The sequence below is a fragment of the Anabrus simplex genome, chromosome X (assembly GCF_040414725.1).
Source record: "Anabrus simplex isolate iqAnaSimp1 chromosome X, ASM4041472v1, whole genome shotgun sequence".
NCBI lineage: Eukaryota > Metazoa > Arthropoda > Insecta > Orthoptera > Tettigoniidae > Anabrus > Anabrus simplex.
In genome coordinates, this window is record NC_090279.1 from 170,991,917 (window position 1) to 171,004,667 (window position 12,751).

Consider the following 12,751-nt stretch of genomic DNA (forward strand, 5'->3'; position numbering starts at 1 on the left):
ATCCTTTTAATGTGCCCATAAAAGATCAGTCTCTTGTTCCTCAAAGTTGTAAGTTTTATTGATGGTTTTTATAGAGTTACTGATTTGATCCGAACTGGAAAGTATGTTAGTCCTTTTGCAGCTCTGCTGGACCCATGATTTTTCAAAGGAATCTTCTTTCTCTTTTTTTCCAAGGACTGAGTCTGCCACCCTTGTCAACATTTCTGCATACTGAGCTCGATAGCTGCAGTCGTTTAAGTGCGGCCAGTATCCAGTATTCGGGAGATAGTAGGTTCGAAACCCACTATCGGCAGCCCTGAAAATGGTTTTCCGTGGTTTCCCATTTTCACACGAGGCAAATGCTGGGGCTGTACCTTAATTAAGGCCATGGCCACTTCCTTCCCACTCCTAGGCCTTTCCTGTCCCATCGTCAACATAAGACCTATCTGTGTCGGTGCGACGTAAAGCAACTAGCAAATAAAATAAAATAATAATAATTTCTGCTCCATAAAGGCACTCCGTTCTGGCCATTTTGCAGTAAGGTTTTAATGTGGCTGAAATGGATATGGAGATGGACTTACAGATGTCATGGCATAGTCTGAAGGCCATGTCCATTCTTTTCATCCTCTCCTTTAATGCATCCTTTTCATTTCCATTGGGAGTGAGAATTTCTCCCATGTATTTAAATTAATGAACACAATGGATGTCCCCAAATTGTGTTATCATTGTGCTAGTGTCATCTGCTTTGTGAGAGACTGTGAACACCGTTTTTAAAGGAAATTCTTAACTCTGTGTTGACAGCAACATTTTTGTAGTTCTTCAACTGGTTCTTGGCTGTATGAGGGTTTTCTATTATCAGAACGATGTCATCTGCAAAGTCTAGATAGTCCAACATGCCATTTCTCCCCACAATATTGATGGATAAACCAGTTATTAACAAATGTTGCATTTGTCAAAAAATACTGTATGGAAAGCAAGAGTTGACTGAATGATTCATCCTTTTAATGTGTTTGTAAAAGGTCACTCTCCTATTCTTTATTGTTGTTGTGATTTTTTGATGGTTTTATAGAGTTTCTGGTTAGTATTTTGTTTTGTAAGATATTGTAACACCTGCAGTGCATTAACATCAGCTTCTCATGCTCAGCTATCAAGCTCTAGAGAATACAGCGGTTTAGATGGATGTTATGAAGTTGCTAGGTGTTAGGCGACATCAAGCTTGTGAAGCTGTTCTGCTATGTATGTACCCATTGCCTTCGCACTTTGGGATTAACAGATTGACAGACCGAGAAGCTCCTCAACATAGTGAACACACGGCGCTCAGCATGGCCTAGTATTGTTACAAATTATGTGTACCATGCTCTATCATTTGTCTCATTTATGACCTAGTCTTGACTTTGTCTTATCCCAATACTTTTAAGTTTGTGAAGCCTAGGGAGTCTATTCTCTCTGGAGTTTTTAATATTTGTGAAATTCACACTTGCATTTTTCTGTTTGAAGACCTCTTTGTTAAAGTCACCGGATGTAAATGAATGAACAAATAAAATGTTAGCTTTAACAGTTTTTCATCTCTCCTGCTTGTGAAACTTTAATCCGTAATTCATTGAAAACTACATCACAGTATTGCCACCAGAACCATCAGAGTCCTTTCCTCATGATGACATTGTGAAGCAGAACACAGATTCTTAGGTTGTAAATAGAAATTGTGGAAAAGGACAAAATAATTTCCGTACAACCATTTTGATATTTGTATTTTGTTGTTCTGATGTCATGCCATGTTGACTTGTTCCGTATAAATCTGTACTCTTTGTTTCGTGTTGCATGTATTTGCATATTTGTTATAGCAGTACTCAGCATTTTGCTGTAATATTATGTGCATGTCATGTAGAGAGGCTTCTTGGTGGATGTTGAGTTGTTATTGTTTTAGTTTTTCTTGACAAGTGATTGAAATAATAAAAATAGCTGGAGTAATGATGTCTGACAGTCAAAACACAATCACATTCTTGATATCAGTTATGGAAAAATCAAACATATTCATTTTAAGTATCTTGGAGAGATCGTTTCCTTTAATGTTTCGGAGAAAGATGCGTTGAAATATTGGACCAAATGCTTTTCACCTCTGTAAATCCTTGTCATTCTTCTGACGATCCTAATACCGCCACTTCACTGCAACAGTATGTCCTGAAGCTCTACATGCTGCTGAGCGCTCGGCTCTCTCTCATCATGGTGATGTACAGATGATCCAAATAAAAGGGAGGAAATTGTTACAAAAGCTCCTTATCCCAGCTCAGAAGTTTGAGGGCAAATATCTCCTTGATTGTATGAGGAAGTTCTGTCGCATATTTTAGTCATCACTCTCGAATACAAACACACCAGAATATCATGCAGAATTCACAATTTTCTCATCAGTTGGAAATGTACCACTCTATTGACAACTGGGTGCATGTGATAAAGAATCTTCCGGAAAGAGTGTGAGGAAGGTCCGGCACGGAGTGATCTGAGGAATGAAGCAGCTAATTCTCCACCAAGATGAAGTTTTACTGGAATTCTGGAGAAGCTGATAGGTGTTACCCATACTCTTAAGTGGCTGGAATATAATGAAAAAAAAGGAGGAAAAAATAATAAAAAGAACCCCCAAATATTGGATTTTGCACTTGGTAAGAGTATTTTCATGACAACAGGAAATTTGCAAAGTTTTTCAGTAAAAACATGAAACCTTCCTTAAAAAAAGGAAGGAAAAAGATAACAGGGAACTGTTGAATAAAATCAAGACTGATAAAGAAAACCCAGACCTAACAGAGAACACCACCAAATAACTTCGATCTTTTGAGATGTGGTGTTACTGACGCCTGCTCAGAATATCATGGGTTGACTATACGTAACACTGCAGTACTCCAGTGCCTGAACAAAGAGCTAGAGGTCATATACAACAACAAAAAGAAGAAACTTGAGTACTTTGGCCATATCATTCAAAATGATAAATATAGACTCCTTCAGCTTATCTTACAAGGTAATATTGAAGGGAGGAGAAGTAGGGGAAGAAGGAGAATATCTTGGCTACGGAATCTACGAGAATGGTATGGGGTCAGTAGCCCCAATCTTCTCAGGAAGTGGAAGAAGAAGAAAAAGAAGACCACCTTAAATACTGATGGTTGGAAAGGCTAAATTAGCGTTATCTATTGTGCCATTTGAGATATTCAGCTTACGAACTGTTATGATGAAATGTGTCAAAATTTTTTGTTCGCTGTTCAGAACTGCCTTGTCTAGAATAAAAACGGTGAAATTTGGATTATGGGATCAATCAATCATCAGTAACCTGAATTTAGGACTGTTTCTCAGGTGGCAGATTCCCTATCAATTGTTTATGTACTCTGTTCTTAAATGGTTTCAAGGAACTTGGAAATTTATCAAACATTCCCCTTGATAAATTATTCTAATCCCTGATTCTTCCTATAAATGAATATTTGTAAGATACATAATTATGTTTTATCAGTAATGAAAGATAATGACATCTATCGATAGAAACAGAAACCTACAACACTCTAAGGCATTAACTGAATAACATGACTAGCTTGTGAAAGGCCGAATTTGTAATTTCACGGTAATAGTTTTACTACCAGTGGCAGAGAAGGTGCATAGTGTTTCAACATATGTTAAACATATTTGTAACTTCATTACTAGCCCTGTGGTTGTTTGGTCTACTGTGTAGTTGCTGACCATTGATTTTAAGGTGTTTACAGTTAACAGCATAAAGTTGTACCCTTTTTATTACTGTATAAACTTACATTTCAACGCAAGCTAATTTATCTTAGACCTTTTCATATGTACTCATTTAGTTTAAACTAGAGTCGAATGAAACATTGGCGAGATAATTCTTTATAGGATTGTAATAGGCCACTACGTCTAATATGTGAATCAATGATGACAATGGTCATTTGCAGTATGTAGATACTAAAGGTGTAAACAAGAAAATAAAAAAGATTCGTTTGTACTCCACCTTTGTGGTGGAAGCGCTAAGTGGCCCCTATCCATAAACATGTACACAGGTATTGTAACTTGTGTTTAGTGTTTTTTTTGTTTGTGGGCATGCTTGTTCTAAGTTTGGTTGAGTAGTTCTCGTTTGCATGTATTGTCATCATGATATACTGTATGTTTAATCTTTAGTCCCGTTTCCTCATACAGGGTCGGGGATGAGGTGAGATGAAACCATGTGGGGAAAGTTAACAGTGTGAGACAAATACACATCTCTCCTCAATTTGCTATGAGTATAGTAGGTATACAGGGCCTTTCATATAAACTAAGACCGAATGCACAACGCTACAGCAGCTGCCTCAGCTGAACTTATGTCCCATGCGGCTGCCCTGCTTAAGCATGTGTACAATCTTATATAAAGTCTTACGTTATAAAAGATGCTGGCAGTGTCTTCCTTCCTGGGTTAAAGAAGTATTGGATCAGGTGACCACATTCTGGCTGACGCAATTGAGTTCTGCCACTGTAATGTTTCTGATTTCATTCGTAATTTTTTTTTCCAGTTTCTCTAATGTGTGAGGATTTGTTCAATACTTTTTCTTTCAGTTTACCCCACAAGTAAAAATCCCACATTGTTAGATCTGAAGAATGAAGGAGAAATAGACTAGCACTGATCACTCTGTCTGCAAACACTTCCGAGATTGTATGAGCAGAGGTTGCATCTTGTTGAAACCACTCATGCAATTTTTTTTCTTCTTCCGTTTACTGATTGAAGAAGAACGGCATCAAAATGTCATCTAGGTACCTCTCTGCATTTACTGTCATCTCGAAAACAATAGGTCCAATTATTTGTCTTGCACTAAGAGCACACCAAACACCAATCTTCATGGCATAATGAGGACTTCATAAACACCTTTAGGATTTTCTGCACACCATTAGTGGCATAATGAGGACTTCATGAACTCCATTAGGATTTTCTGCACACCAGTAGTGAGAGTCATGACTGTTCACATGATCATTAAGATGAAACCCGAACTTTTACATACGAAAATACAGTGTTGCGATGATAACCATCTCACTATGTTAACAGCTGTTATTCAGACTGGCGATTGATGCTTGCGTGGTCGAACACTTGCAGGCTGTTCGCAAGGTCAAGAACTATGCGTGCACCTCCCATACTACAGCTTGCGTCTCGGAAAGTAAAAATGCAGCTTCAACGATCTTAGTTTTTTGGGAGATCCTGTATAGTGAACGCTTAAAACAGACTGATACATCTGGAAATTTATTAGACAGGTTTCAAGTATATGCATAAACTACAAATAATAGGAAGGAACAAACAAGTGACAGATCAAGTCATATATAGAAATATTGGAACATGTAAAAGGATCACATAAGATGAACACAATGACAGGTCAGTGTGGGGAAGAGGAAGCAATAGATAGGGGAGACACAGATAAACATGGTAACACAAAAGTACAAGCTTATCTACATCTTCAAATATAGTGAGTTTCTGTCATTGGTTGGCCGGTAGGCGCGCCCAGCTTATCCGCCCCCCGTTTACTCATCATTTCGCTTTACACAACCCAGTGTCAGCACAGGAATGCCCGCACTTCACAGTTCAGGTCCGTGCTTGGAACCTGTATGAAGGGTTGATCTGTCGCTCGAAATGTTCTCGAGTTGTGAAGGTGTTTCTTTGGGGTATAATTCTCCTAATGCCTCCGCATGTGTACACAGTAGAGGAAAGGGTATTTATGTACAGTAATTATGTGAAAACAGAGTCTTGCAGGTAAGTCGTTAGGCAATATGTAACACAATTTCCAGATGTACACCCTCCACATAGAGAGACCGTCCAGAAACTCGTAAATAAATTGAGAGGAACTGGTTCTTTACTTGATAAGAAGCGGTGTTAAAAAAACATGTACTTAACGAGGAAAAAGTAAATGAAATCGCAGAAAAATTAGAACATAAGCCTGCAAAATCCCTAAGACGACTTGGACAAGAAGCTGGGGTTCCGAAGAACTCGGCAAGGTGGGCTGCGAAAATGTTAAAATCTGTATTAAGGTACAAGGTTTCTTCTTAATTCTTAATTACTAATTTTCATAATTGTTATTTTTTTAAGTTTTAATTGCTATCTCATGGTTTGCACGGATAAAGTGAGCGAAGTGCTGTCCTTGTTGCTATGCCGTGGAGTGGAGACTGAAGTGTCAGCGGGAGGCAGATAAGCTGGGCGCACGCCTGCCAGTCAACCGATGAGAGAAACTTAGTATAGATAGGCTCTTTGCTCACTGCTCACAATAATTCAACATCCATAGTATCTCAGCCTGCAATGAGCTCAATTCTGAGCTCCATCCCACTATCGGCAGCCCTGAAAATGGTTTTCCGTGGTTTCCCATTTTCACACCAGGCAAATGCTGGGGCTGTACCTTAATTAAGGCCACGGCCGCTTCCTTCCAACTCCTAGGCCTTTCCTATCCCATCGTCGCCATAAGACCTATCTGTGTCGGTGCGACGTAAAGCCCATAGCAAAAAAAAAAAAAAAAAAAAAAAGGAGTATTACACGTGATAAATTTCATATTTGAGCCCGTATTGTCGTTAAGTACTAAATTGTGAAATCCTTACATCAATTTGATGCAAGGACTCCATTAGGAGGGCGGGCATCAACATTTGTTGAGGAATCATGTTGGCATATCTCAGTGTTGCTGTGTGAAATGTGGGTTGAGAAGAAAGTCAAGTTAACTCTGGAAAAGCTTAAAAGATAAAGATGAATACAGGTGGTAAAGACCTAAGAACACAGGGCCAACACAAAAGGAGAATAGGAACCCACTGGGTAGGTGTAAAGAATGGAAATAAACAAGTGACAAAGTAACATATAGAAAGGTGGGAACATGTAGGGGAACACGCAAGAGGAGAGGATGAGGAGAGAGAGCACATACATTTGAAGATGGCAGTGTATGAAGATACGGAGTATGTCGGTCTGTGTTTTCATGTTTGTCCTTGTCTCTTTCCAGTTTCTTCTTCTTCTGAAGCTGACCTATCATTGTGATTATCCCATTATGTGTGCCTTGTAATTTTGTTATCTTTCTATTTATTGTGCAGAAATTACAAGGTATGGTAGGGGTGACACATCATTGCAGTGGTCCAGCCACTCTGCTCCCAGTCTGACTGTCCTGGCATTTTGAATAGGATCAATGTGTCATGATAGGAAGGACATCTGGTAAAGATCAAAACTGCTCCTGAGTACTCTGCTGATGCCACATAAACAAGATCTCACAAGTCTCTAAATAAAGGACAGGGGTTATGTGAAAATGATTGTAGCTTTAAGTAAGCCTAAGATGTAAGACGAAGAGCATGTCAGGTTAAAAAGAAAGAACATGTAGATCATCAAGTTCTTAAGCTGTGTTTGCTGGCAGAATAACGCAATATTAATAGCAGTCATGTTATTTGAAAGGTAACACAGTAGCTGCGACAGTATTTTCTTGCAATACTCGCATTCTCGGTCTGTTTTCAGTTATATGGGTGGGGTCATAGTATATTAAATCATATTTTTGAAGTATCAAAGTAGGAATATTTAGTATGATTGCTGATGGTTACAGATGGGAGCAGTGGAAATATGTTATTGGTTGTTCTTCTTTTGCTTCTTTACGTCGTGACTCAAGACAGGTCATATGGCAATGATGGGATAGGACAGGGCCAGGACTAGGAAGGAAATGACTGTAGCCGTAATTAAAGTTCAGCCCCAGCATATTTGCCTGATGTGAAACTGGAAGAAACATCTTTAGGACTGCCGACAGTGGGTTTTAAACCAATTATTTCCCGAATCTCTTAGCCAATATGCTCGGTGCGGTTATTCGTAATAATAAAGCGAAAACTAAGTTGGGAATGACCTCATTGGTTGAAGGTGTGCGTAGGTATAAAATAGACTCAGATGATTGGGTTATAGGTGACAAATTAGAGGAACATAGGTTACATAAGGGAAGGAGAGTTTGGGAAAGGCTAGATTTTGTACTTAATAATCTTGAGGGGAAAATGTTCCAGAAATAGAAGTCCAGCTGTGAACAGAAGATCATATATTCACAAAAGTTTTCAGACTACGTACTGGAAGTTATAACAGCCATAATGAGAGTTTGTATGTATTTTGTAAAAGAAAGTTTCACTGATAATTCCTACAGGACTGAAAGAGTTTATTTTGCAATAGAAAGTGTAGTCGAACCTCTGTATAACAATATTTGTGTTACTGTTATATTTTTTCCTATTTGTTTACGTCGCACCGACGCAGATATGTCTTATGGCGACGATACTGTTATATTGACGATGTAGGAAAGAGCATGCAGAATACTGTTTGGCCTACAGGTTAATTCAGGGTAACAGGCAAAGAAGCTAAAAATAAAAGAAAATAACAAGTTTTTTGGTAGTTGCTTTACGTTGTACCGACATAGATAGGTGACGATGGGATAGGAAAGGCCCAGGAGTTGGAAGGAAGCGGCCATGGCCTTAATTTAGGTACAGCCCCAGCATTTGCCTGGTGTGAAAATGGGAAACCACGGAAAACAGTCTTCAGGGCTGCCGACATTGGGATTCGAACCTACTATTCTCCTCGATGCAAGCTCACAGCCGCACGCCTCTAACCGCACGGCCAACTCGCTCGGTAAAATCACAAGTATATACTTACATACCTTGCATTTATCTAGTTTAATTTAAATGCATAATAACAATGTAATGCATCACTGAATGAAGATGTTGCTGCACTTGTTTGTTTTGGATAGAAATCTGTAATTTTTGTTTGTTTTCCTCGTGATAACCTCTAATAAATACTGATCTTAAAGATTTCAAAGCAATTAACTGATCCTTTGTAACTCATTGACAGGGACTTGCAGTGCACTGAATTTGTTCTGTTGCCTGAGTAATTGTACATGTTGCCAATGAGAATGATGAAAATCCATTTTTTTTTTTTTCAATTGCTGTGCGTTTTATTCCATCATCCAAGTCCTAAAATGCTGCTAATTGTTTTGTTCCAAAGTTATTGACTTGGAGGACATACATATCTTACATCCACTTCCTTGAAAATAACTGGGAGGGCTGGCTATTTTTGAAGGCCATATACTTAATGCTTTTATGGATTCATAGAAATTCCAGTCTTGGGGTCATTAGCCACAACTGTTACCCTCTGCAGGGATCAGCTAATCACTTTCCGAGAACCATCTCAGATCAAGATACGTATTGTTGAAACAGTGTTTCTGCAGTTGCTTAGTCACTGTAATGTATAACAATTAACATTATTAAGATAAGAAAGTTAGTGGGGTCGTATCAAAAATATCACATAATGTGGAGGTTTAACATTGTTGCACTTTGTTACATGGAGATTTGACTGTATAAGATTCTCTGTATTTCCTCTTTTTAGCTTTCAGTGACCTGATAATTAGATCCTTTCAAAGCTTAAGAATAGTACAAGTTATCCAGTTGGTTTGACAACATATTAATAAAAGTCATATAATATGAAGGTAATACCATATTTGTTTGAATCTGGTGCTCACTTTATTCAGCCAAAAGATTTGGGTGCGTACTAGAAGTGATGGCACAGTAGATTCGTATGCAAATTCAAAAAATACGTTTAGCTTTCTGCTTTTGTGTGTGCTCCAGTTCTGTTTGGGTTACCTCATTGTTCATCCTTCCTCACTTCCGTTTTGCACGCTTTCAAGAATACTATATTTTTGTAGACATTATTGGAAAAGGCTTCTTTGTGACTTGTTAGTTTGACTTAACCAACAGATGCAAGACTAAATGCGAAAGGTTTCATGTGAAACTTCAAACAGAAGGTAAAAACTTTATGCAGAAAACCATGGAAATAGACACGCTCCAGGAGAACTTGGTGCAGCAGAGAGCAACGATCACTTGTGGTGCAAACACAAAATAGTGACATTTGCTTCTAAGGCAACAAGAGAGAAGTTCACTCGTTCAGACTTTGTTACCACAAGATCTGTTTTTTCTTTTCTAGGTCTTCCTTGATTGCCTCAAAGAAGGTTTGGATAAATACTGCGATCTAAAAAGTGCAAAACGAAGCAAGTTGGCTGCATGGTTCAGGCTGTTTTGCTGTTAGTTTGTATTTACAGTAAGAGATGGTGGGTTTGAACCCAACTTTTGGCACCCCGAAAGATGTTTTTGTGTGCTTTCCCATTTTCACATCAGGCCTATATATAGATATGTTATGTACCTAAATTAAGGCCATGTTCACTTCCTTCCCAGTCCTAGCCCTGTCTTATCCCATTGTTTTAAGAGGAAGTACAACTAGGCAACCATCCTCTATATAACACTAATCAATGAGAGAAAATGGAAGGGATCCGACATCTCAAAAAATGAAGGTATCGGCCAAAGAAAGACAAGGGCCATGAATGCTGTGAAAATAAGACTTCCTAGCACTCGAATGCTCTAATAGCATCGGGGTCGGAAAAGAACAAGAATTGACCACGGGAGGTCAGATAGGATAGATGGAAGTGAGGAGCCTGGCACAAGTGAGGGAAAGCAGTGTCAGGACTCGGTTAAGGTCCCCGTGGTTGCCAACCCATGCTCCAAAGTTAAGAGCCCGGGGGCCCCTTTCAGTCACCTCGTACAACAGACAGGGGATATCGTGGGTGTTATTCTATCACCCCCACCCACAGAGAAAAGGAAGTCATCCCGAGTTTGATAAAGATGTTTTGAAATTCATACAGGAAAGCAGGAAATAAAAATCAAAGCATTGTCATGTACAGTAAAGTTTTTTAACGTACCTATATTTTAATACTGTGGAGTCAGGTAATGGGACTCATTGTTGCATGCAGTAAAATTAAATTTAACACCTGCTTTGCAGCTGCACATTATAATCGCAAGTAAAATTTTTCTTATTTCAAGTTTCTTAAAATTGGGGTACTCATTAGATTCGAGTAAATATGGTATATGGGAATAATTATAAAATCTATTAAAGGCAGCAAATTTTGTAGCATTTCATGTATAGATACACAGATTTTTTGTGTCTTTCTTTGTGAAGGTTATGATAAAGAATATAATTTTTACAAATGTGATAAAAATGGTTAGTCACATGTTATACAGTTGACTTTAGCAAATACTGTAATTCTGGTTTAATATTGAGATGCACGGCATATTATGGTTCTAGATGTGTCTGAATACAAACTTTTATCCTGGAATCTGATTATAAATTGTGAAGGAAATGGATATCGCTGCCTATTTTTGAACAATTTATTTAAAATATTTTTAATTTGTTCCTTTTTTATGTCTGCTCAGACGGGCTGGGTAAGTTACTAAACTGGTCTGCTTGTTGCTTTTATCGTGTAATTTTTCTTTAGTAATTTTGTGTTTAAAAAATCTTTCTGTCTCCTCACTACTAGTTGTGCTTGCATGATACTCACTCATAGCTGTTGTTTGTCTTCACATTGACAGGTTGAAAATCGAAACTTTGAAACGGTGTGAGGACGTACTCAAGAACTTGATGAAAAAAGTTGATAAGGTATGCTGTGTTCCTTTACTTGTGTACTAATTTCTTGCTGTTTCCTGTGTTGGTTTGCGGCTTTTATTTGCTTTGGTGGCATGTACTTGTATGTATATATGGAAGCCAGATTTCTATTTTTAATCAGTTCGTTCATTACCACAACGTGAATTTTGTTACCATATTGTTTTCTAATTAAGAAACATATTGTTTTGATTTCAAGGATTTCAAAGAAGTTGGATTTTTATTGAACATCTCTCCATTATTCCATTCCTTATGCCTGTTGCTCATGGTAAAATTTTCTGTCAAATTTATTGTACAATAATTTAATTTTATAAAATTTCTGTTGCTCACAGTCAAATTCAAGTTTTATCAAACCTTTGATAAAACTTTTCATAAAATAGGACATGTTCTAATCCGTAAAATTAATTTTACGAAACGAACCAATCAGCGAAGATGACATCATGATGATGCTGGCGCTACGTCGTGAGAAGATTGTGAAGCTCGATTGTAAACAAACACTTCTTTCTAAAATGGCAGGATCCGGGTGGATTAAAGAAACTCTTAATGTTTTACTGGACGAATACCAGAAATATCCTTGTTTGTACGAAGTTAAAACGCCACTTTACCACAACAGAAATGCAAGAACAGAGGCAGAAATCACAATCGCCAAATTCCTAGATGAATGCTGGTCTTCTAACCTCAACTAATTTTCAACCGAGGACAGCAATCCTCTACCTTCTTCTCTTCTTTTGATCCAGTCCCGAGTCCAGCATTTCCTGGCATTTCTTTTCTTCCTTTTTACCACTGTACAACATATAATTGCAGCTAAAGCAGCAAGTTTTGCTGTGTTGGAGCCATACTCTCAAACACTGTAAGTTGAACAGCTGATTCTTAGTTTAAAATTTATCGATAGATGGCAGCACATACACATCTTAGTTCAGAAGTGAGTTCATATATGGCCATCCTGATGCTTCCATGGATTTTATAAAATAATTTTACCATGAGCAACACAACTTGTTTTCAACTTATTTTATAAAATTAATTGTACAACAAATTTTACGAAATATTTTACTGTGAGCAATAGGCATTAGTTCCTCTTCCTGTAAACAAATATTTGCCTGAGTTGTTCTCTTGAATTCCAATTTTATTTTCATAGTATGATTGACCATATCTGAAATACATATTCGATTACTTTTTGCATGAAGGAGCTATACCAAATCAACAAAAAGTTGCTGTAGTAGCTCCTGTGTACAAAGGAAATGTGAAGTATACTTGTGTTTTCTCTGCATGCACTGCCTGAAATATTTTTAAAATCTGGAAACATTTCAG

General features: G+C 37.9%; 1 protein-coding gene across 1 annotated transcript in view; it reads left to right on the forward strand.

Moving 5' to 3' along the window:
• LOC136886750 (uncharacterized) overlaps positions 1-12,751 on the forward strand; it is a 275,978-nt gene that overhangs the window by 136,096 nt on the left and 127,131 nt on the right. Inside the window, exon 4 of the mRNA XM_067159555.2 lies at positions 11,374-11,440. Within this exon, the coding sequence (XP_067015656.2) occupies positions 11,374-11,440 (67 nt within the window). The remainder of the gene's footprint in view (positions 1-11,373; positions 11,441-12,751) is intronic.